Here is a 27,096-nt window from a genome sequence, read left to right on the forward strand (position 1 = left end):
TCGAAAGGTAAAAAATTTGTAGACTTGATACGAAGAGTGTATTTTATATTTTTTCGATCCCAGCTTTTATTCAAATTTGCGCGAAAAATATGGCGTAGTGGGGGATGAATTTATTAAAGACGGTTTGGAACAAGTTAAATCAGGAAATCTTCGTTTTAATTAAAATACTTTGATGAACCTAAGTTTTCGAAAACATGTTCATAAAAAAAAAAACAATTTCTGAACTGCAATGATTAGAAAGTTTTTAGCACTCCTCAGAGAGAAAGACCACGTTTAGGAAAAATTAGTAAGTTAGACGCAACACTTAAGTTAACTTAACTTCTTAGACGTTTCTGAACTTTTATGTCCTTTCTGAACAGGCCAATGTTTTTCTCTGCAATGTGGACTCCAAAAAAAAAAGGCGATTGAATGAAAAAGTCTTGGTTGACCTCAAAATTTTGAGTGTACACTACAGGAAGTAGAGAGCTAAGGATAGAGCTGGCTGGCGAAGCTTTTTGGGTGAGGCCCAAATCCACAGCGGATTGTAGCCGGACAAAGCGGATTGTAGCCGAGCGACAAAGCTCTTTCTTATTATAATTCGGTCGTGCTTCAGGAAATAGGAGCATGGTTCTGTAACAATTTTTGTAAAACGGTAGTGAGAAAAGCCGAGATGGAGAGGCAAACAAATAATAAAATAAAATAAAATAAAATAAAATAAAATAAAATAAAATAAAATAAAATAAAATAAAATAAAATAAAATAAAATAAAATAAAATAAAATAAAATAAAATAAAATAAAATAAAATAAAATAAAATAAAATAAAATAAAATAAAATAAAATAAAATAAAATAAAATAGTACAAAAAATCAATAGCTAGCTATAATGAAAAAAATTAATGTGGAGGAGACTGGTCCACAAATTATTGGGTCTACAACCCACACTTTTTTGTGTTTGCAGGAGGCCTAATATATTTTAAGTTAAAATTAGCTCGCAGGAGTCTGTTATCTCTCCGCAGGTTTGGGACGGAAGGAGATAGCCCAGTTAGTGTTATCTTTTTCCCATTGTATGTATTACAAAATTTTGCATGGATAATTTTTGTTTCTATCTAAATCTAATCTTTTTTCAAAATGTGACGATTTATTTTTAGGGAAACCAACAAAGAATATTCAAATAAAAGAAGGCACTATTAAGCTGATTGAGCTTAGAAGTATGCAATTAGTTTTGACTCGTAACAAAAATTTATCAACATTTTTGTAAGTGGGAACTGTTAAAAAAAAAATTCCAACGAAAAGAAAAACTACATCCGACAGTAAGACTGAATTAATTTGCAAAACTGAAAGAAAAGACATAAATATGGACTGTTGCTAACATTTTTTACACTGAAAATTCCAAATTTTAGAACTGGATAGGGAGAGTATGAATCAAAAAATTTTAAAATCCTTAAAAGAACAGTTCAAACGACAAAAAATAAAAGGAACCACATGTTTTACAAAGAGAACTTACCTAAATAGCTATTTAAAATAAAAAAGAACAAATTTAAAAAAAAAAAAACAATTATTTAACCTTGAAATTAAATTTAAAAACAAAAATTAATTCAAGATAACAGATCATCAACAAAACAACCAAACAGAAACAAAAACCGGTGGCAACTTCTCATCAGAAAGACACCACCTAGGCAAAACTTAATTTTTGATAACAATGAAATAAAAGATAGTGTCATAAAGCAAAGATGATGATAGCCTTAAAGATTTGTAAAATCCTACGCAAACTCTCTCAAATTGATAACAAAAGACTAGATAATGTCACATAACGTCAATAGGTGTTGAAATTAAAATTGTAAAATTTCCACTTAACAAAAGAACAGATGCTATTTGTATTATTTTTGGTTAATGCTATTTGATTTACGTATATATTTGCAATAAAATTAAATACCTTAAAAAAACTTTAAAATATTTATCCACCCGCTTTGTTATACTTAAAAAGTGTAAAAAGTATAAAGACAAACTAATCGCAAACGGACGTTGAACATGGTTTCCTGTGTTTTTTTTTTCGGTTTAAAAGTGTTTTGGCAACCTACAGTCACGTGTTTGATTGTAATCGTATGTACGTATTATTGCCATTTTGGTTTAAAAAAAAACCACATAAGAGAATTTTTATTGAATGAATTAATAAAAATAAAAATCTATTAATACACTCACCTGTGGATTACTGTGAATATCTGCATCCAAGGGTGAAGCGAATTGGCACACTGGGGTTTTTCTTTTTAATATAACTGTAAAGAATAAATAAAAATATATAATTAATGGTAAAGAATGAATTGAGTATTGTTGTATTTAGATTTTTATTTTTGTGATACATTTTATGAAAATACATTTTTTGTCAGTTTAATATTTATAATAAAAGAAACAATTTAAGCAAGTTAGGCCCAATTTATTCACTCTCAATTATTTTTTAGTCCCGATAAAATCAGAAAACTGGGAAATGGCATAAATATTTTAAAATTCCATCTTTTAAATTGCGACTTTAAATTTTTTAAACCCAATTTTATCAAGTTAATACTTAGTTTAAACTCGTTTAGTACTTGGTCCAAGGGCACCAAGAAATATAGGAAACTTGATTTTAAGTCATTTTTATGAGAAATGGGAAATATCAGTAAGCCGACTAATACGATAGACTTAAACTAGGCGGAGTTTTAGAAATGCTATTGGTTTTGGGCACAGTTTATAAATCGTGAAGCTGTAAATCAATACGGAACCAAGACATCATTTCAAATGAATATTCTCAACTGCTGCTAAAGAAAGTAGAGAGTTTCCAATTTGGGAGCCAAATCGAGAATGCAAATGATCCTATTCAGATGTTGTCTAATATTTAGAGAAATAATTTTTTCAATTACATCAACTGCTACAAGGAAGCTACAATCGTTCTTAAATAGATGTTTTCGTAACATCTTAAAGATTTTCTGGCCCGATCGTATATCAACCGAAGAACTTCACAGGAGAACGGGCCAGGAATTAATTAAATCTATTCTGCGAAGTGGTAAATGACAAGTGGATTTGACACAAGCAATGCATTGGAACTCGCTCACTCAAAAGGCAGAAAAGTAGGAAGATTAAAAAGCTCATGGTAGAGAACATCTCTCCACTAGCAAACTAATTGCAACCACACACAAACGGTAAAGAATTGTAAGTCACTTGGATCTTTTTTTGTTAACTACCTGAAGTACCATTTCAAACGTAGGAAATATTTTGGAATCAGCAATTCTGATGTCTTAGTTTAGACAAACCATGTGCATTCGTGCAACCAAATAATTAGTATGGGGTCTCGATAGGTACAAGGTGTATTAAAACCGTTCAGAAAAAGTGATGAGATGAAGCTGGAATATGATCCGCAGAAGAAAGCTACTTTTTGAGTGCGGGTGATAGGAAAAAATGATAAATTTCCGATGTACGAAGTCTAGATTTAGATTGGTGATTTTAACGTTTAGATTGGAAAAGAGATCATATTATTTGGTCCGAAAGTCGAAAAGTACCGCACGACAACACTTTCGCAAACGAAGTCTCGCGGCGACAAAAAAAAATTCATTGCATAGACCAGAGCCTACCGACGAACTATTAACAGCAATGGAAGATGATTAGGTCTAGAACGTCCACCAACTCATTTAAACAATTTTGTTTGGTTGTTAAGACGAAAATAGAGTATATGCATGCGTTGGTAAAAAAAAATCCAATAATATGAATTCGTATATATAAGTCATCACGATGTTGAAATAAAACTCAAAGTAGCCAAAGACTTGTCTATCTTGTCTTTTTATCCCCTGAAATGACATCAGTTTAGAGATCAAACGAAGAATTGCCTTTGTCAACCTTTGTTTATCAGGTCATTTAGCCCCCCGGAAAGTCTGTAAAAGAATTTTTCATTCCATTGTGCATGTGTTAAATGCAGTTGATGTTCGGTGAAAGCATACGATGCAGCTTGGAGAAAAAGATAGAATAATTATGTAAAAAGGCTAATTACACAGAGACTGAGATATCTTGGATACTTTGGGCATACCGAAATCGATACATCAACTCGCCGAGTTTTCGAATTCAAACCTAATGCACAACATAGTAGAAAAATTCTTCAGCAAAATCGTAGACCACAAGTAGAAAACGACCTCAACCAACATTGTTTTCCTATTGCAGTTAGCCAGAGACAGGGTTGCCAAACGTAATGCAAATAAGACGTCTGTTAAATATCGAATGATACGGTTGTCTTCTATGATTTCATGTCATTTGTAAAAAAAATGATTTGAGGATCTATAAGTTTTCAATTAAAAATAATTAAAATTTAAAAATATTTATTTTTTAATTTGAATTACCAAAAGACATCCATTGAGTACTCGTAATTTGTAACGGCTACGTCTTAATTTACAGAGAACAATACTATACTTAAACATTCTATACATGTATTTAGTTTGATTAAATAAGTTCAAAATTTTCTTCTTCACTATGCTCGTAGGTTTGTGTTTTTTTTTTTAAGTTCAAGATTCACTATTTAGGTTCTTTGGTTAGTCTGTTTTATATTTTGAAATCAAACTTTTAAAAAAACTTGCTTCAAAAACTACTCGAAATTATATTTTTTTCAATATTAAAAATCTTCATTAACTATGTAAGTTCAACAATAAAACAACAAAAGTCCACCAAAGTAAAATTATAAAATAAGTGTCAAAAGTGTCGATTAAAATAAATTGAACTGATAACAAGTTAAACTTTAATCTTTCGTAAAATTAAAATAGAGATATATTCAATGGTGATGGCGTTTTCACTCTTAACTTTATTTTTATTGTTATTTATTATTTTTTTTTTCTTAATTTTCACTCAAACACTTTTGAAAGGAAAATAACCATAGACTATTGAACTCAGCAACCTAGAAATCTACTCTAGTACCTATGAAAGACTAAATAAGCTAGAAACTTCTCAACTTAAGTACAGTAAGAGTTAGTCTAGACGAGTTTAGAAGAGAACCGAGATTTAATCGCTCATATATACGATTTAAGACTAAAAGGGGGCTATGTGAAATCATTTTGCAAAGATTACCAATAGCTTTTTTTTCGTTTTTTGTGTTTGTATGATTCCATCTTTAGTGCTTTATTGCCTTATCAGTTATAAAACACTTTTACTTGCTCTCTCTAGGGTAATGTATTGCTTCCTTGGGAATTTTATAATATTGACTATGGCTATGGTTATAAAATTTGCTAAGATCAACAATATAAGATTAAAAGTACACTGAAAAAAATGCTTATTATCATATTAAAATAGGATTTAAACAGTTCTAGTTTCATACATGAGATAAAACTAAATTAGTTATATTTGCATTAGGATTATCTGCTTCGCAGCACAAAACATTCAACTACACAAAAGTTATCTAAAATTGTCTATAGGATGAAGAACTAAAAAGCTCTCGATTAAAAAAAAAAACGGTTTCTAAATGTATATTTTATTTCAGTTGGGAAAGAAGACTTGTAAAATATATGCACGGTTTTATAAATTCCAAGTAAAAAAAATAATATTGAACGAGAAACTTTAGAGCCCCCGCACACTACAAACTTTCTATCGGCCGACAGTTTAGTCGGTCTCTTAATCAGTATCAAAATGTATGAAAGTGCGCACACTACAACGATTGAGTATCGGCCGATCAAAAAGTTTGTTTGATCGAAAAAAAAGTTTGTTTTGCTACACAATTGCCTTCAAACTAAAATGTTTCCTAGCGACCAGACTGTTTAGTCGGTTGCCTGTGCGCACACTAGGAGCCCAACCCGACTAAACTATCGGCCGATAGAAAGTCTGTAGTGTGCGGGGGCTTACTTAGTAATTTTTTGAGAAATTGATAGTTGATTTTTTTCAAACTGGCCTTTTTATTTAAATTATAATGACAGAAAACAGCAGCCTAACTGCTCTGAAGCGCACGGCATGAGTAAATTTCTCAGAATAAAATGTAAACAACATGGATGCAAGGGGGATGGAAAAATTAAATTAATTTTCACACAATAAAAATGTGATAAAACGAATTGTGAATCGAATAAAACCAGTTTTAAAAATATTTTTGTGTAATTCAACGCGTTTCTTTTTTACAAAAATTATGGAAAACAAAAATGTAAATTGTGACAGAAGGCTATGCGCGCGTATGTTCATTATGGCTACTCCTCATGTTTTCAGAAACAGGGCGAAGCAGTTCGTTGGATTTTGACAAAAGCCTATGCGCGCATATGCCTATTATAGTTGAGCCTTAAGTCTAGCTCAGCTCATGGATGTAGCTTACCCATTAGATACTTTCATAATTCAGTAATTTTTTTATTTTTTAACATTTGCTAAGAAAAAATAAACTTCTGTTGGTAACCAACGTTACATTAATCAGACACTAAGTTTGTTTGCTAAGAGTGCGGCAGTAAAGAATTTTTCTGTAAAATCTAAAATCTAAAATCTTAATTATTTTTAATGATAATAACTTTTAAAATATCGTCGCTGTAGTTCTATTCTAATACCTCGTAACCCAGAAAAGTCTTTTTTTCAGGAGAGGCAAAAAACTAAGTATGAAATGTATGAGAATCAATACAAATGATCTGGTTTTGAATAAGGGAAGCTCTGACACTATCGATGTTAGGCAAACAGGGTATTTTCTATTACATCCGGATTTTTTTTAACAATGTAATTGCATCATTAGTCCAAAATCGCTTTTTTCTGGGTTACGAGGTATTAGAACTACAGCGATAATAATTCAAGGTAAAGTTGTCATATGATTAAATAGGGTAACCAAAAATAATAAAATAATTTAAGGAACAATATTATTAAAAGGGGTAAACTATTATTTATTATTACGCAGATCTGTATTTTTGGAAACACTTAGATGGCATGCCAATTATTTAAATCTTCTCAAAATCAACAGCATATTCTTATTGTGAATATTAGTTATATGTAAGAAATAGGGTGAAGGTAATAACGCCCTATGAAGAAAGGCTTATTTCAAATGAAGATTTAATTTTATGAGAAAAATGAAATAAAGTACGGTGAGCCATAAGTCTTTCAATTAGACTAGTCACAGTGCTTATATTTTCGAAATCATTTTCGAGTGTTTTAATCATCACATGTCATGTTCTTTTTTTAATTTGCCTCTGACTTGAGTCAGTCTTGAGGTATCTCTAGACTTCTTGACATCAATAAATTCGCTTAAAGGTAATAATCAAACCTTTGCTAAAAAATCAATTCGACAATATTGGTTTTATTTGTTATTATAGTTGAATTTTTTTTTGAACAGGTACGTTTCCATGTTAAACAAACTTTTTTGTTTATCAAACTAAGATTATAAATAGGATTATAAATGACCAGATAACTTATCACCAAAACTATTTGTTTGGAAATGTTTGAATTTAGTTAATCATTTGAATTATAATCATTATAAATGGTTTACATTTTAGTCATCACATTTTGATAGTTTGATAAAATGTGGAATCATCAAGAAATTCAATGCAAATTGTAAATGAACCAGCAACGAACATCTCCTAAAAATATTTTTGCTCCCTCCCGTATGAAACCCTTCATTAAAAAATTCTTAACTTATATCGAAATTTCAAAACTTACATTGCATATGCCAACATCTCCAAATGACATTGTTTAACCGAATTTTGTCTTTCCAACGTAATCGAACTCCTTTGAAGTGATTCCATTTTGGCGATGTAAGTTTTTGACTGAAAGAAAAAACATTGCCTCAAATTATTTGTTTGAATAAAAGATTACGTTAAAAGGTTATTTTTACAACAAAAAAAAAAATCTTAAAACACTTTAACGTCTGATAAAGGTATTGTATTTTATATATTTTAGGTACATTTTGATTGAGAAAATTGGGCCTAAGAGCTTTTATTCAAAAACCACCGAAATTAGATTTAACCATAATGATTAGAGAGCTTGCCTTAAAAATTCATATGAACCGTTTGGCCCTCTGATAAGGAATCTACTTTGAGCTCCTGGACTTGTATCGAACAAACATTAGATCTACGAGGACACGCTGTTAACTATATAAAACTTCACAAAAGCTGTACAAATCTAAAATATTTTATTTATATTATGACGCCAAAATATGAAAGTAGATCTCCCAATTCCAAACTAAAAAATGACATACATACTAGCATTAAGTATATATTGTAAAATTCTATTCTCCATGTGCCTAGGTACGAGTATATGAGTAATTAAATAAAAGTGAAAAAAATGTTAATTAAATCACATTTCCCATTATATCTTTCACAAACAACATAATTGCCGTTAAAACAAAAATTAGGATTAAATTTACATCGAGTAAGTTAGCCGACACCAATTATTAAATCTAAAAAATGCTGATGAATCAAGTTCTATCCATATCCATGGCATGCAGTGCTCTTCAAAGATATTTATTCAATCAAGTTATGATGACCCCAGGAAGTACTGTCACTGCTACACTGTTGCAAAAATAAAATCTGAAAAAAATAAATACCCACATAGAAATGGATAAAAGAAGTCATCTTTTCATCTAATAAATGGGGAAGACGTCAACATTGAAACTGGATCAATCCGATTTGAACTGATGCTTTCCTAATATTTTTTTTTTTTGGAGATGGCAACTACTAAAGTCATGTCATGTGTCGCCAATTGCCTTGTAATAAAAAAGAATAACATACTACTAAAAGATTAATCTAAAGAGAATTTTAGTTTGATAAATTAAGGCCTCTAATTTTTTTCACTCACTTGTTAAAGTCCATTAATCCAAGTTTTTTTTTTAATTCGATTCGTTAAAAAAAAATAAGAAGTAGTAGCAACTATTGAACGTTGTTTCAAATTTTATTGATTTCTTTTATGAAATGAATGAATATCTTTGGTTTCGAACCCCATAGGTCAACGGATCGGGTCATTGCAATGCAGAATAATAGTCCTTAAAATATTATGAGTACAATATTATAATTGTTCCCAAATCCACTATTTGAAGAAGTTTCTGGAAAAATTCTAAGCGAACAGAAAATTCTGTGGGGGTTAATTGGACAGATAAATTTGTTTTCGAAACGCTTCAAGTTGCATGTTTGGACAGCAAGAATTATTTTTTCTGTTCGAAATCGAAAATTTCGGTGGCAGGGCCTTCAAGTGACTGTGGCACGCTCGACAAAAGACCTTACAAACCTTATGGTCATCTGTGGCACAAAAAGAACATTAGAACTGCTTTTAGACGGAAATAATGGACTCCATGCTATGCCAGTGGCACACAATGCAGACACGACGACTTTCATAATCCCAATTTTTAATTTTTTAATTTGTTAATTTGTAGTTTTCAGGCGTTCTCAATAAAAAGAAGAATAATTCAGGGTTAATCCAAAACTGTGTCACTTTATTGAACCTTTATACAACTCTGAATAAAAAAGAAAAAGTAAAAGAAAAAGGTTAATGTTTCAATTATTTATCAACATGTCCAGGGTGAAGAAGTTTCTTAGAAAAAAGTAGTTTCGTTTTTTTTTTTTATTTTCTCGAAATCGTTAAAAAATGTTTGCATCCAGTTTTCTTTTTTTTATTTAAAAATAAAAAGGAGCATTGAATTTTAAAAACTACATTCGTACTTAATGGTGAAATATGTAGAATTCAGTTGAACATTTAATTGAGTTTTAAATTTTGTTATTGGTAATGCCTATTAACTTAAGGTGAAATTTTTTAAAGCGGATTTAGCTCACCTATCAGGAAAAATCAAAAAAGAAGTTTTCACAACTACAAAATGCAATCTGTCGATGAATTTATTCATTCAATCAATTAGTACTTCATAATTTCTTCAAGTAATATGCAGAACGATACACTAATTTTGAACCTTGAAAACAGTTCATTGATAAAGTCCATCTTAATGTACTACCAGTGTTAAATTTCTTCATTTTTATGTCAAACCTTAAAAAGCAAACAACAGGCGAATGTAACATGACTTCTGAAGCCGTGATTGACACTCCAAAAGTGCATGATATAAAACCTTTGTCCAGACAAAGGTTCATCTTTAATTACGTTTCATGTTTTTTCGTATACTATTCAAAATTCATTTGTAGACAAATAAATGTGTGACGATGGTCCGCAAGTTTAAGTCAGCAAATTGGTATTCGATGAGGAAAAAAAACCTACTCTTGTTTATACAAATAAAATGTGAGTGCACTTTTTGAAAATGATATCATTGCTACTGTGTAACTGCAATGTAGCAAAAAAAAAAAATTAAACACTAAAAATATCATCGGTAAATAAATAAAGTGCAATAATTTTGCTGCATAGCTTTAGCCTGATGAAGCTAACAAAAAATTTGTACCTACTTTATCTAAATACTATTCAAAATTAAACATATGTAGTATTAAAAATTTGGTATGAAGAGTTTTTAGGAGGTTTTAAAGAGGGAAATTATTTGTTTGTCCGAAAATAACAGCATTTGCCATAAATCTATTTTGAAACAGTTTTATTTTTTAAACGGCTTGACGATTTTGATAAAATATTTAATGTGCTCTTGTTTTTTGGCCAGTTCTATTTCTTGACTTAAAATAACGGCTATCGTTATACATAATTATTGGAAATGTTGAATTTTCTCGAAAACGACTCTTACGATTTTGATTAAAATTGTGAGTCTAAATTTTTAGATAAGGTAAAAAAAAAATTAACAAAATCAAAAGTCGTTATTGATGTTTTTTTTTTTTTTTCTGACTCGACTGTCTCCCACATTACTACTACAATTTTAAAGACTTTCTTATGCAAAAGCTTTTATACAGTTTTAATATAAATCAACGTAAAACTTAAACAATAATGAAAACTCAATTTTCCGAAAACCGGATATTATTATTTTTTAAAAATTTGTTTAAGTTTTTATTCAGAATTTTAAAGTTATTTAAAAAAAAAACAGCTCTAACGATTTTTAAGTTGTTTTTCCACACATAGGAGCAAAAAAAGGAATCAAATAAATTAGTAAATAAAAAAACACAATATTTGCAATGGAATGAAACAGATACTCTCTGTTTCAATTTCAGTCTTTTTTTCCTTATATACATTCATTTATGTTGATTGGATCTTTATAAAGTGAACGGATTTTTAAGTTTTTAGAATTGGCTTAAAGCTTTTGTTTCAAGTTTTTCAATGGTACCATTAACATTTATGTATTACAGAACGCAGTTTGATTTCATTTTTGACGTGATAACGTCTTATTAATCGATGAACCATGGCAGCCACCACAAAAAAGTGACGCCATTTTCTCCCGTTCCACTCTCGCGGCAAAAATTTCAATTAAAAATAAACTATAAGAGATACAAAAATCTTCTATAGCTTATTTGAACGATATAATAACCTAAAGCTTAATCCAAATGAAGGATTTTTAAAAATTCCGTCATTTAATAGGGTAAAACGGAAAGATGAAATTTGAGCTAAAATCTAAACGCGAAGTTGTAGAGAGTTGATTTTTTGCTATAGATAGATGAGACTAATTTAAAAATAACTGCGCTTAAGAAAAAATTTTGAAACTAAACTATAACGTTTTATTTGAACGTTGTACACGTGTTGGGGCTATGATAAAATGATGATTTTGGGTAGGGAAAATTGTTTTTGACAATTCTAAAGGTGCCAGGTGAAGGATGTGGAAAACAAAATTAGGCGTCAACACTGTTATCAAACTTATAGAACATGTAGGTTTTGGCCTTATGCATACATGTGCAAAAAATTGGAATCATTAAGTGAGTTTTGACTGAATAACGGAAGAAACAAGTTTTTAAAAAACACGTTTTTTGACCGTTTTTAACCGATTTTCATCGTTTTTTATTTTTATCTTTTTTTCTTTGATAGATACAGGAATAAAGTATATGGAGTAATGATAGACCATGACCACGACTTAATGTGTGCGATGTTTCAATCATTTTCGTAAACACAATTTTTAGATAACGGTAAAATAACAACAGGTTATAACTTTTGACCATGAGCAGATAGAAATTATTAAACTTTTATGAGCATCCTGATACAATTACCTTTCAATTTGGTATATTACACATAACGGTAGACTAACTACAAGCTACACAATGTTAAATCAAGAAACTTTCGAAAAACCTCAAAACACCAGTGGAGATCTGTTGCCCCCCGAACAGCCACCAGTGTTGGAAGTACCGTAATCTCAGTCTGGAAATTCGACATGGTTTACTTTAAAAAAAATTCTAACTTCTCTTGTAGGCATCTTTGAAATGAGATTGATACGTCATATGAAAGGTGAAATAATAGGTAAGCTTTCACATGGTATTTATAGGTTGTCAAACAAAAAAATTGATTCCATAGCGTGAGAACATAAAAATAAATGTTTTTTTTTGCTTTTTTTAATGAAATTTGATCGAGTTCAAAAAATTCCAGCTCTTTTTGTAGATGTCTCATAGACCTGATCGATATATATGTTTTGAGCTAAGACAATAAGCTTTCAGATGGTATGAAATTTTTTATAGGTTGTTAGGGAAAAAATGGAATTAATGATGTGAGAAGATAAAAATTCATGTTTTTTTATGAAAATGATTGTTTTCAATAAATTATTTTAATACATTTTGCGCATTGTAAAAATTTAAAAATGGTTTATTCTTTATAAGAAATACTTGCCTTTTAAATGGCATAATTTTTTTTGTAAGCTTTTAAAATAAAAAAATTAATATAAGGAGAAAATAAAAAAGTTAATTTTTGTAGCTTTTTCTTGTAAATTATGATTGTTTGAAATAAATAAACGCTTCAATTGACTCATTTTAAACAAAAGCACACAACCTGTTTTCTAACGACGTTATCAAGTAAAATCATCGTCCGTAGATCGACTTTACAGACAACCTCTTTTTTTTTTGCTCCTAAGGGCCAGTTGAACAAACGTGGTTCAGCCTCGGATCAGGAATTTAACCCACCGATTTCGGCGGATTAGCTGCGGGTCAACTTCGGTTCAAGCATGGATGTGGCTAATTTTGCATATGTGGACCTTGCACGGGTGCTAAACCGGAACCTTACCATTGATTTTAGAAGACAAAAGTTGCTGATCCGCGGATCAAATATTCATCTTGTTGAAAGAAATCAAGTTGCGTTCTTTTTTTTAGAGTTCTAAAGTGATTGTTGAACTTTTGTTTAATGTTTTTGAAACTGTTTTTCCTATTAAATAAAATAAACTCAAACTGATTCCTGAACAAAAAGTACGTGCGGATCACTCCAACAATTTAAAATCAAATAATTTTGTTAAACATTATTTTCAGAAATTACGTGTTTATACATTAAGAAATTGTTTTGAATAAAGGTTAATTTATTTTCTATTATTTATTTATTTTTTTGAGATAAGACATTATTTGACATAACACACAAAGGCATACTGTTAGTGGCCCCACTTTATATTCAATTATTATTATCTGCACGTTATCAATGCTTGTTTTGTTATTTAAAGTTATTTTTAAAGAGTTTACTTAAGACAACACTTATACATTTATTAATAAATATACAAGAAATTGTCTTGCAAATAATTAAATATTTCAAATGCACTGATTGTTGAAGTGTATACCGGCGCCTATTTTGATGGCCATTATTATTGTTGTTAATTATTCCTTTTAGCACAACTTTATCTATTATTTGATTTTGTTTTGAAAATAAATTGCTTCAATATGTACTTTTTCAAATGGTTATTCTTATTTGAAATAAGACATACATTTGAATTGTCATTTTATTATTTTTTATTTTATCAGTCAAGGGTATACAAAACCAATGGAAATTTACTCTAACTACAAAAGATATGAATTGCTTATCAGTTAATACTGTGCTATAAATGGACTTTTAAAAGCCGGAAAATGATTTCATAAGCTGAAGGTTGAAAAACACACCCCTATTACACGCCCCCATAAATATTATAGTATTAGATGAATGTTTTTTTTTGTCTCTCAAGTATTTGCTTTATTATATTTTTATCACATTTTCGAAACAATTGTACTATGGTTGACAAGTATGTAATTTGCAAGGAAAAAAGGTAAGAGATGTGTGGCACGTGTTTAATGTATAAATTGTTATTCGTATATACTTCTAGTTTTATTTTTTTTTAAGAAAGGTTATCGAGTGTTTCAACTTATTCTAGCAAATTTAATTTTTATAACTGAAAATTAGGAGTATTTTAAGATCAAAAGGTGCAACTTTTTCATGTTCACACACAGAGAAAAATAGACCATATAAAATAGAACAAAAACAATAAGATTTCTCTATGGTTTTCATCCAAGAAGGAAACCTTATTAAAACAATCGGGTTTTCCTTATTGTTTTAAAATCTGCAAAAAAATAAAAAAAAAGGTGACCAGGCTGGGAATCGAACTGGAGACTTCAAATCATTAGTCGCCCACCTTACCACCTGAACCAACCTGCCGTGAAAATATTGATCGCGATTTTTGTTCTAGTGCTAAGTTGCAAAAAAAAATCAACTTTTCAGTCATATTTTAATAAGATTTTCTCTATAAAAATAATAAGAAATCTCCTTAAAAAAACCTTATTAATCGTTGGTTTTAATAAGATTTTATTATGAAATGTATGGACGGTAAAACAATATGGCAATCTGTTAGTTTTTAGCGGGTCATATTTTTCTCTGTGCAGCTGCAAAAAAGATAATAAGGTTCAATTCACCTTTTTTCGTTTATCTAACCGTTTAATAGATATTTGAGGTCCAAAAATCGAGAAAATCTTTAAAAATTCGTTTTTTGTTCTTAATTTTGTAACAAATTGAAAAATTATAATAATCAAACGAGCATGACATATTTTGATTGATTGCTTTGACCGTTTAGAAGATATTCGTATCCAAACTAATGCCCACTGATTTCAATAGTTTTCTTATGACCCGTATGCATTGCGATTTGGATACGAATATCTTCTAAACGGTTAAAGCAATCAATTTGATGACAAGGAATTTTTTGTAGAACGTTTAAGCCCCTACAAGAATACATCTTGTTAATTTGAAAATAATGAAGTTTCAGTGAATTGGAAAATTTTTAAAAATAATTTTTTTTTATAATTTTTTTTAACTTTGACCTCGAATATCTTTAGAATGGTTAGATTAATGAAAAAAATTAATAAGACATTTTTTGTGGAGCAATCTGTTTTCTGCAAGAATATGTCATGCGTTCAATTTCCTACAAGAATATGTAAAGAAATTTGCTAAAAAGTCAATTAATAAAAAAGTGATTTTTTTTTAGTAGAAGCTTGATGTAAAAATTAATATTAAGAGCTCATATTTGGTGTATATATTCTAGAGGTGTATATTTTCGGAGTACAAAATCGAAAAAACGAATTTCGATTTTTTTTGACCCACCCTAATGAACACCCTTGGTCGGGGCATGAACAATCTCTGGTATTTTGTATTTCCTTGAGAACAGAACCAGCTATAGTATATTTTAATGGTTAACACCAAAATCGCAGCAGTCTGCCCATTTAGTGAGCTTAAATTTAATATTTTATTAAATTAATTTAATCTAATAATCGTGTCACCAAGACAACCGTGTATTTGGGACATAATAATGTAAGTTTTCACCAAATTTCGTAGAAAAAAATTGTACAACTTTTTTCCATAGGACTTGTTTTTTGTATGACCGCAGCTACAATTTTGTGAAACATTATTTTTGTCTAAATCCTAGCGTTTTTAAAATAAAAAATGTTTGTGACCTTTGACCCCTTATAATGGGACTAGCGGACAGAGGAATTTTCAGGACTTTTCACAGATTGTAAACCACCCTAACATCAAGCTTTGTACCAAAAATCAGCCTGTTACAAATGTTTTAATTTCTTTGACAATTTTCCATTTTTACTTGCGATATAGGTACTATAGGGCAAGTTTAGGATTCGTAAAAAAAATCGAACTCGAGATAACAATTTTACATGACATTACGATGATGGAGAATGCCAAAAAAGTGGGTCTGGCAATTCTGTCTGTCTGTCTGTCTGTCTGTCTCTATCTGGAGCTGCAGCCTAAACGAGTGAAGTGATTTTCTTCAAACTTGGTAGTTAGCAGTTTTTGGTGATTCCCTAGAGGGGAAATTGAAATTTTTTTTTTATGACCAAAACTAACGGTACCTGTCATATAACGGAAATAGAAAAGTTAATTTTTTTCAAAAACGGCTCTAACGATTTTGATTAAAATTTTTGTGTGTAGTACAACACATAAGAGCCAACTTTTAAAATAAAAAAAATATTTTTTGTACCGTTATTAACGGTACCTGTCATAGAACGGTTTTTTTCGTTTCTGAATATCTCGTACAAAATTACCCCAATTTAAATGAAAATTTTTATACAAAAGTGTGTAAGTAAAGATAATAATAAAATTTTAGAAAATTTTCAAAAAACGCATTTTTGGTTTTTTTTTAAATATTTCAAAATTTTTTTTTGAAAAATCAATTTTTTGAAAACGGATCAATGAAAAATTTTTAAATTTAGTTTTTATGTGTAAATTAATTATTTCTTCAAAATCGCATACCAACTTTTTTTTTTTTAAATGTTAAAAAATTTTTATATATAAAAAATTATTTTTTTAAAAAACGGCTCCTACAATTTTCGAAATTTTTTTTCTAAAAATACCTTTTTATACAAGAAATAAAATGGCATATTTTTTTTTTTTTTAAGATAATTTAAAACGGAGTTTAATTAATTATAAAAACAGATTTAATTTTTTTATACTACTTATGAAATTTTAAATTTCTTGAATAAAAAGCTTTAACATTATTGTTACTTTAAGCATAAGAGCAAGTACGTGCGACCCCAGTCGTGCAATTTATTTCTTACTGGATTATTAGAAGACTACCAATCTATAAAGATGTCGGGTGTCTTTTCCAAACTCCAGATAAATAAAACACCGGCTACCCTGTTTCAATCTTAAACATTAAAAAAGCATTCATTTTCCAAACAAAATGTATCATTATATTATAGAGGTAAGGGTTGCCGAGTATTTGCTTGTATTTAAGATAATGGTACTCGGCTCCTATTTGTATGTATTAGGATGAACTATAAAACACACATAGTTTTTGAAAAAAAAATAAACTTTTCTGAAATTAAGAAAATGCAGTCATGTATATGATGTGTACTTTAGGCTACTAAAAGCCACCCTGATTGTTTATGTAATACATAAACAATCATGATTACGCGATTTCAATTAACTGTTGAAACTACAATAAATCAATTAAAAGCCACACCCGCCATTTGAAGTAGCGCTTTATAATTTCAAAAGAATTGATAATATTTATTATAAGTATAAAGTTTGAGGGTTTATTTTGTTAACAAATAATAAAATAAAAAACCCCCAGAAAAATCGTATACGCTCAAGTACCAAGTAACCATAATGTTTAATTTTTTGTAATTGAGTCTTTATTTAAAAAATTAACATCATTTCTTTTAATAGCTTATACATTTTTACAAATCCACAAGCCCATTTTTTTGTATAGAAATGTTGATAAAGTTATAATTTTGAAAACCTTATTCCAATTTAACTTCTTAGGCATGAATAAATCAATTTTCATGCAATTTATGCAAACTTTAACATTATAATAATAAAAAAAAATCCTAAGAAATTGTTTAGATGTGGAATTTTATTTATGTTTGAATCTTGACTATAAAAATCCAAGGTAATTTCATTTAATTGAAATACACAGGTGAAAGCAGAACTCCACATTTTAGTTATTAGTAAACTTTAGAAATGCAACATTAATAGGAAATAGCATTTTGATAGCAATTAAAATCAAATATTTGAAGTTGAACAAGCGTTTAAAAATTAATAACAAATTCCAAGGAAATTCCCAGATTGCCTAGCGTGTGGCATAAGATTGAGATATCAGAATATCGTCAGATGGCATTAATTTTTTTCTGGTTTTAGTGCTATATGAATCATGGGTAAGATTTTTATTTATTTTTTTTTTTTTTCATTTAAAATCAAATGCTAGATTCTTGGTAAATATAATTATATTTATTTATTGATATTGCAATAAAAATTCTTGTGAAATCTACAAATTTCGATTTATTGTTTTCTTTTTAGGGGCAATTCAAATTTACATGTATTGTATTACAAACAAAAAATTACAATATTTTGGAATTTGGAGGAGCAAAAATTGAAAAAGTATAGCAACATTCAAATAAAAATATAATTGTTGAAAAGCCTGCTTTGCTGCGCATAGCTTTACTATGCGGCTAATTTTGGTTTCGTGAAAAAAGAAGAATATGTAATTGAATTTAGCTCATAAATTCAGAACACCGACTTCAAAGTTTTTCAATCAAACTGGTCTATTTCGTTTGTTCACGGTTTCGGAACAAAAAGGGTTGGGAAACACTGCCTTAGAAGTTCACTGGGGCGTATGTGTTATATTTTTGTATTGAACAATTTGTTGAATGCAGATTGGTTTTTTCTAGAATTATTAATCAGACGATCTTCGATTCCATTGATCTTAATTGTTCACCAGAAGTTTGGATGCATACATTTTTTTTAAAAGTAAATGCATGCCTATTGAAAAAAATGTCAGAAAACTAACAAATTACAAAGATATGAAAAATTTAGACATATTGTCGGCAGTCGGCGGCGTAAAGCAAAATTGTTCTGTCATAAAAGCAAATTTTACAGGGGAAGATTTTTAATTTTCAAATTGGTTTAAAGCTACATTTTTCTGCTCGTTCGCTATTCAAGTTATGTTTTTTATAAAGTTTGTTCTTTTCTCTTGAATAAACGATACAAGTTTACCTCATTAGTAGATGCATACTATTTTTAAATATTTTTTAAAACTAAAAACCCAAAATTGGACATAGAACAATTCCTATACAAGTACGCACTTTCCTTAAATGAAAAGTGGACTTAGAACAAAATATGATGGGACTTAGAACAATCAAGAATACTCGGGTCTCATTTTCAGAAGGCTTCTTATTTGTGTTTATTGTTCTGTCCCATTAAATTATATTATCTGCTGAAAAGAAATTTTTTAGACAAAACCCCTTTTCAAATTCGGAAAGAGCACCCTCAAATTACTAAAACTGCATCATTAACTCATTTTCGGTAAAAAGTGGATTTAGAACAATTTTGCTTTACGCCGACGATATGACAATTTTTCCTTTAAAAAATAAGTTGCTACGGAAAAGTCGCCATTTTTAAAATGGCAACCCTGTTTTTTCACTTTCAGTGTGAACTTAAATTTAATTTGACATTAATTTTAACCTCTTATGAGATAAATTAGCATATTCTTTCTATTTAATAGAAACATGGAGAAACGAATAAGACCGTTTGGTTAAAAAATATTGAGTTCACACTTCTGGATTTACGGAGATAAATTCTGTTCTTTTTTCACTGGTTCGAATGTTGAACGATAATTAGAAAAAATTAGTTGTAACTTTCTCTTTCAAAAAGATGTGGAAGAAAACGGATTTATGAGAGCGTATCTCTACTGTCCACCAAAGAATTTGGTGTTATTCAAAAGCATGAAAAACTAGATCGAACACTTTGATCAAATGAACAAAAAGAACACATCACCATATAAAAGGTAACAAATATGAAAAACCAAAACTATCCTTCTAATATTAGACAGAGCTGAATTAAAAGAAAAGGCTGGTGTGAATCGATCATCAATTATATGTCATATCCCAGACAGAGATCTTTCAAGAACCCAGAAACAATCTAATGGACTTCTATTTTTTTATTTTAAAAATAAATACAGAAATTTTCAAAATACAAATCTCTTTATTATTAAAATAATGTCAACTTAAAATAAATAATTAACAGCCAAAAACATTTCATGTGCGAATGAGTTAAACAAATCGGCATACGGTTCGTTGCTAACAGCCACTTAAGCCAATTTAAACATTTTAATAGTGTATAGCATCTGCATAACATTAATTATTGCAATATATAAATGAATAAAATTTTAAATTCTTATTTATAAAAAGAAAATTCCCTCTACTTATTCACATACCTATCTGAGTTTGTTCATCAATATTGACAGAATTGTTTTTAAGCTACTCAAACAAATAAAGCTATCATTTTAATAGATCTTTACAGATATCTACATATATGTATGTATTTGTATATTGTTTTACTTAACGTCATAGTCACTGTCATTCATTGACGTAAAATGACGAATGCGATAAAGCTTATTTTAAATAAAATAAAAACAAAAGAAAAAAAAAACTAACTTTAAATAGCAAAAATAAACAAGTGAATTTTTATTATTTGTTAGCGCATGTCGTTAAATAGCTTCGAACGCCCGCCGCCGCGCGCGTCGCATCGCCAGACGCTAAATTCTTACAAATCGATGCGTTTACTTGCGCATCATTTATATATTTTGTTGTTGTTGGTATTATTTAAATAAGCTTTCGTGTGAAATGCACTTTATGGGTAATTTTGTTGTGTCATTGTTTATAGTTGTTATAACCTGAACTCTAGTTCAGCTTTAACATCAAAACAAAGAAACAAAAAAATAACCAAACAGAACTTTGTGAGCGCAATGAAAAGGAGGGTGTGTGTAAAGTGGGTGTGTTTATTGAGGGAATATACAAAAAAAATTATTATTATAGACACGATGAATGTGTGTATGCTCTTGACTTTGTACATTTAAACAATTTATTTATTTATGTGTGATGGCATGTTTTCATACTATACGTTAGGTATGTTTGTATACAGGAACTATATGATGGCGACACTAATTATATCGATAACAAAATACAATTGGATTTTTTTGTTTCTGAGGCATCTCTATGAAATTTGTTAGTTGTTTAATAAAACTAGGTGTGTTTCTTTGATATTGATAAATTACGTGTCAGATTTTGACACTTACAAGATTTCACAGAATACATCAATCTACATTCTTTTTGAATCTCTGAACATTGAAATGGATAAACAAACAAAGTCAGTTTATGTATTTTACATTCGTGAAGTGTGGATCAAGAAAGAATCTCTATGATAAATACGGTTTGAAATAAGGGTCAGGGGTAAACTGATGTGATAAATATTAGAGATGTAAGGACTACGTTTAAATCATTCAAGCGAAAGTACGGGTAGCGCTGCCAGACGCCCCGTATTTGGCGGGACATTCCGTAATTTTGAAAACGATAATTGAATCGATGATCATCGTTTTACAGTTTGAGAATCTTTAAAGCTATTTTAAGTCAATTCTGATTCAATATTTCCTAAATAGTTTATATAAATAAAAGTTTTCGTATCCTTAGAAGTCGTGTTAGTCTGGGTGATTTAGTAGTAGTAGTTGCATCTTACTGGGGTGTCCGAGGTTCGATTCCAGAGATTGAATTTGTTTTTTGTTTTTTTTTATTTTCTCAATAATCGTCAATAAATAAACGATAGCTAAATAGCTAGGTCTCGTTTTTGGAGAATTTATTCGTTTTTGGATGCAATATTTGATTTTTTAAAAGTGTTTATTAATTTATTCCAATCACCGATTAATTTGCAAACTCCACTAACAAAAAAAAATATTAATTTCTATGCATTTTCCAAAATTATATTCAATGTATGTAAGTTTTGATTTTTGGGTCATTAAAAAATTCATATTGATCCAACTATAGCAAAAATTTTTGACGTTTAACGCATTATTTTTGGAAAATGAAAATTTTCAAAAATTATATTAATCCAGTCAAATAAGGGTTTCACCTCGAAATGAATGCTAATAGAAATTTTTTTTGCTCAATATCTTCGTTTTGGCATTCTATAACATACCTCAAAAGTCTAGAAAAATCTAATGTCCGCGAGTCGCGATTTTCAAGGTCAAAGCGCGAAAGGAGATTTTCAAAATTAGCAATAATAGACAGTGGTCTTATATACACGTATGATTCATGTCTTCCAGGTATTTTTTAATGCTGATGCCAAAAAATCTAAAATCAAGAAAATCTGACGTCTCTGAAAAAAGTTATACCAGTTTTTCATCAGTCAACCCATGCAAAATGCAATGAAATAAACATTCATATCTATGAAAAACTGGTATTTTTTGAAAAAAAGGGGAAATTTTGGGATATGCACTAAAAAACATCCTGGTACAATCTTGGAATTAGTGCTAATAGCCTAATTTTTTTGTTTCTATCTTTGTTTATGTCAAAAATCTAAAAAAATCTCATGTCCGCAAGTCCTAACTCTATAACTCTAACTCCTATAACCCTAAGTTATACTTCATTTTTCTTAATACTAATGCCTTTCGGCCTTATAACTAATTTAATTGAAATATTTATTTCATGGTTTTATTTTTCCAAGAAATAATTTATATAAAACTTGGATTCTGATCATTTTTTTTATTTTAAAACTTACAAACTAATTAAAACTACTTAAACTAGGTACTTAAACAACTTAAAACTACTTAAAACTAGAACAGCCACAGCAAGCAATTTTTTTTTTTTTTGTATATTTTTTTTATTTTTTTTGTATTTTTTTTTTTTTTTTTTTTGTAGAGGCAACTACTAAATCACCCAGACTAATACGACATCTAAGGATAAGAAAACTTCTATTTATATTAACTATTTAGAAAATATTGAATCAAAATTGACTTAAAATAGCTTTAAAGATTCTCAAACTGTAAAACGATTATCATCGATTCGATTATCGTTTTCAAAATTACGTAATGACCCCCCGATTTTTCAAAATGTACGGATTTTTTCCCGATATTTTTGTTTTTTAATATCTTTTAAAACTTTCGAAAATGATTTGCTATCTTTTGTGAACCAAAATGTCCCCTCAGCTGAAAAGAAGGCTCTAACCTCGTAAAACAATAGGATTTCCGGTTAAAATAAGTGGAATCAGCTTAAATTCTGTTAAATTTAAAGTAAATTTCATCTCATTTTAATAGGAATTTTCATCTTAAGAAAAACCGACTAAAAATGAAATATTTCCGTCCTAATTCTATGTGCATAAGTCTTAATATTAAAAGATTTTCTTAAAAAAAATTCAATTATTAATTTTACTAAAGCGGAAATATTTGGACATGTATGTATGTATGTGGACATTATTAAAACCTGATGGTAAAGCACTCGTCTAGTGATCCAAGAGTTGTAGGATCGTTCTCCAGTGGCTGCCAGTTTTTTTTGTTTATTAAAATGTCTCGACATAAAAATAGGAAAATTTTCATTCAAGGAATAAAAAAGATTTGTCCGTTTACCTAATTTAAGGCGGAAGTCATCTTGGCAAAAAACTATGCAGAAATCCGCTTAATTTAATACAGAATCCATCGAATGAAATCTTATTCGATGGATTTGGAGAAAATTTTTGAAAGTATAATTTTCGAAAATTAAAAAAAAAATAAAATTTCAATTTTTTTAACTGAGTGCCTTGGCCTGTTCACTGTAAACCAAAACTTGTTTCGAGACTTTGATCCAAAAATATCTGCTTCCGAATGAGAGAAGAGAAAAAAATTTTTCGATTGCAAAAAATAATTCGGTAACACGAACTCCTACAAACTTTTGGTTTTTAGTTATAAATAGAGCCTTTAAGAGACCTCTTTTGATCAATCGATAAAATCGATTTGGAAAAAATGTTCGAAAATTCCGTTTTTTTTTAGATAAGGGGGTACCCCTTGGATAGTTTTCGAAAATCTTGAAAAATAAATTTGTAATTTTTTTAGCTAAATGTAATGTAACTTATTTCGGGACTTTGATCCGAAGGTAACTGTTTCCGAACGAAGGAGCAAAAAAAAATATTTCGATTGCAAATAATTCAGCAACCTGAAATCCTAGAAACCTTTGGTTCTCAGTTATGAATAAAGCCTAAAGAGGCCTTTCTATTGATGTTTCATTCAATGGATTTGGAAATAATTTGTGAAAATTCCTTTTTTTTTAGACAAGAGGTTCCCCTTGGATAGTTTTCGAAAATCTTAAAAAAATACATTTTTAATTTTTTTGTCTGAATGTATAGGCCTGTTTACCAAAACGCTTAACAACGTCATCTATGAGATAACTTAAAAACAAAACACGGATAAAAACGAAGATGACTTTTCATGTTGGTTCTGGTTATATTTACCAGTAGGTGGCTTGGTGTCTACTAATTTGCGAAGGTAGGATCGATTTAGTTTTTACCGAATTTTTGCAATTTTTTTCCAAATAAAGGGTGAATTTCTCAACCAGTCCTCACAAACATGGTATAAGGAGGCAAGGTAATATCGTGAGCAGGTTGCCAAAAAACGAGAACTGTCAGATGAAAGAATTCAAGATGGCTTCTAAGTTTTTGACAGCTGAGTTAATGAAATTGTTGTTGTCTGTTTTGGGAATTGTTGTTGCTTTTGACTTTGACAAATCGAATGTCAAAAACTTATGACTCCATTTTGGAAATTTCGTACAAAAGAGAACGAAAATGAAAACGTTAAAGATAATTCCTTGTACACCATGCTGCACAAACATTATTTTAGTAACTACTTAAATTTTTCAAAACTGACTGCACAATTCTTATAGTTTCATATTCATAGTTAAGCACACCGAAAAACCCTTTTAGTTTTATAGTTTTTCTAAAATGTAAACATTGCTCCTGAAGGATGTCGGTTATTAAAAATAATTCCGATTAAGTAAGATAAGGTTAGGTTAGGTTAGGTTAGGTTAGGTTAGGTTAGGTTAGGTTAGGTTAGGTTAGGTTAGGTTAGGTTAGGTTAGGTTAGGTTAGGTTAGGTTAGGTTAGGTTAGGTTAGGTTAGGTTAGGTTAGGTTAGGTTAGGTTAGGTTAGGTTAGGTTAGGTTAGGTTAGGTTAGGTTAGGTTAGGTTAGGTTAGGTTAGGTTAGGTTAGGTTAGGTTAGGTTAGGTTAGGTTAGGTTAGGTTACATCCAAGCTGAGTATGATTTTTCGATCTCCACCCATTTGAATCAAAAAACTTTTCAAGCTTTTCCTAGGCTTATTTCGTTTTAAATATTATGCCAAAAATAACGATAACCCTGTAGAACAACAATGCCTACCCAATATTTCAATCATTTTCAAATCTACAGGTCATTGGATCAATATTTATTTTTATATTTGAATTAATAATTATTCTATTTTAAGACTAAAACATCTTTATGTTGAAAAAGGTCGGGACCCTTAAAATAAATGCATTTTTCCAATCTGAATCTATAAAACGTAAACAAACACAACAAAAGAAAATGAGAAATTCAATTGATTGTCGTGATCATCCCACTCCATCGTGAGATTAAAAAAAGAAGAAAACAATTAACCCATGTTACTAACCCAACGGCAGATAAGAACCACGAAATTAAGGTCGCAAGATAAGCCTCCTCGAAATAAAAATGTAAAACTTAGTTTAAAATCAATTTAATCATTGAAATAAAATATAAAATTAATTGTATGCTCTTAAAAAAATATCAAAAAACTCACCTGTAGGCCAAATTCATGCACTTAAAAAGCTTTGTCAACGATGTCTCAATTTCTAAATGCGATGCAATCAAACTCATTGAACCATATTCCTTGACCTTGATTGGTACATAAAGCTGCACTTGAGTGCATTCACTTGGCTCATCCGGTTTTGATAATGTTGGATCCTCTGGATCGAGCATTTTAATTTCACTATCATCATCATCTTGAGCTTCTTCGGCTTCAAAATGTGACACCATAAATTGGCCAGAATGTATAGTTTCTTTGCCAGCACCAAGTGGTGATTCGCCACCACTTCCATTGCCCCCATTGCCACCGCCACTACCGCTGCTTGTTCCTGGACAACCAATTGGTAATGATTCTGAAGAAATAATTAAAGTTGGAGAAGCCGAATGACGTTGCTGTTGTTGTTGCTGCTGCTGACGATGATACATTTCATAGGGATTCGACATAGTTATCATTATTATTGTTTTATGTTTTTATTTTCTGCCACACTTTTACACATATATAAATTGTTATAATTTATTTTTTAAATTTTATCTGAAATATTGGAAACGATAATGGATAGTTTAAAAATGAGAATTTATGTTTTGTGCGATTTTGAATGGTTCATTTTTGGTTTTGCGAATTAGGAAGGAAATATTCTTAATCTTATTTTTTCCTTGTTAATTTAAAAAATTAACTGGCAAAGTGAAGAAATATTCTGTAGCTGAGCAGTTCTTACCTTTCCATTTGGAAAGGGTTAGTTTTTGAACCTAAAAATATACATTCCCAGTGAGAGTTTCCATCGTTACGGGCGTGACATGTTTACTCATAATTTTATGAATTTGTCGAACATCATTCAAAATCAATAGTGTTAAATTTGTATATTGAGTAAAATGAATGCAAATAAACTTGATTTTGTTTTAATATCGAATTAAGTTGCGTTACGTGCGTTACAAAGCTCCTGATTTTCTAATAGAAAATTTAAATTCATAAAATACAAAATGTAACATGTTTATTCTTCAACAAATGTTGTTATGATTGGATGTTTATCTTCAATTCCTAATACAAATCTATTAAAAATATTCAATTTACACTTTTACGTGTGACAAAAAAAGGCGTACAGATGTGAATCTATTCTCTTAACAAATAACATTTCTATACTCTCAGCAGATTAATTTGTTGGTGAAAATAATCAATAAACAAATAAATTCCTTTAATCTATTTAAGGAAAAGAATACCTATTTGTTTCATAAATTGCACTGTCACAATAAGATTTTGCTTTACTGCATAATCTGTAAGAATAGAATACATTTTTTATATACCCAAAAAAAGTCCAAAGCAGATTATCATTATTGTTTTGCGTAGTTCTTTTTTTTTTACACTACCTATAGTGAAGCTAAAGTACAAAAACAATCTTTATAGCCACTTAAGAAGATTATTCTTCTACAACTGATAAAAATTTTAAAGATAATATTATTTACTTTGTTATCAAATTTCTTATACAGGGCGGTTTGAATTAGATGTGTCGAAACAAAACAAAAAAAAATCTATTTGTGTTCATTGTAGATTAGTAGGTACGCGAAACTACTTCCGCAAACACCAAATTTTGAAATAATTTTAAATTACTTTTTGACTGGACTGAAGAAGAATAGAGGGCTATTTCAAACAAAGCTTAATGGTTTAGATTAGACTGTTGAAAACAGAAATGTACAACTTTTTAGCTCCGCTAAGGCAGAAATGCAATCTCAATTTTCTTTTAACCAAACTGGTTGAGTTCGTTTGTCGACCCAAAATTAAAAAAAAATCA

General features: G+C 29.6%; 1 protein-coding gene across 3 annotated transcripts in view; it reads right to left on the minus strand.

Moving 5' to 3' along the window:
- LOC129912686 (protein WBSCR14 homolog) overlaps positions 1-25,843 on the minus strand; it is a 34,393-nt gene extending 8,550 nt beyond the window's left edge. Inside the window, exons 1-3 of one of the 3 annotated variants that reach the window (XM_055991044.1) lie at positions 25,308-25,843; positions 7,594-7,700; positions 2,179-2,252 (exon numbers count right to left, since the gene is read on the minus strand). In XM_055991044.1, the coding sequence (XP_055847019.1) occupies positions 2,179-2,252; positions 7,594-7,700; positions 25,308-25,765 (639 nt within the window). In that variant the 5' untranslated portion in view covers positions 25,766-25,843. Of the gene's footprint in view, positions 1-2,178; positions 2,253-4,337; positions 4,604-7,593; positions 7,701-25,307 lie in introns of those variants that run through there. The other 2 variants (XM_055991051.1, XM_055991060.1) reach the window with 2 other exon arrangements.
- Between the last annotated feature and the right edge of the window lie 1,253 nt (positions 25,844-27,096).

The sequence above is a fragment of the Episyrphus balteatus genome, chromosome 1, assembly GCF_945859705.1.
Source record: "Episyrphus balteatus chromosome 1, idEpiBalt1.1, whole genome shotgun sequence".
Lineage (NCBI taxonomy): Eukaryota > Metazoa > Arthropoda > Insecta > Diptera > Syrphidae > Episyrphus > Episyrphus balteatus.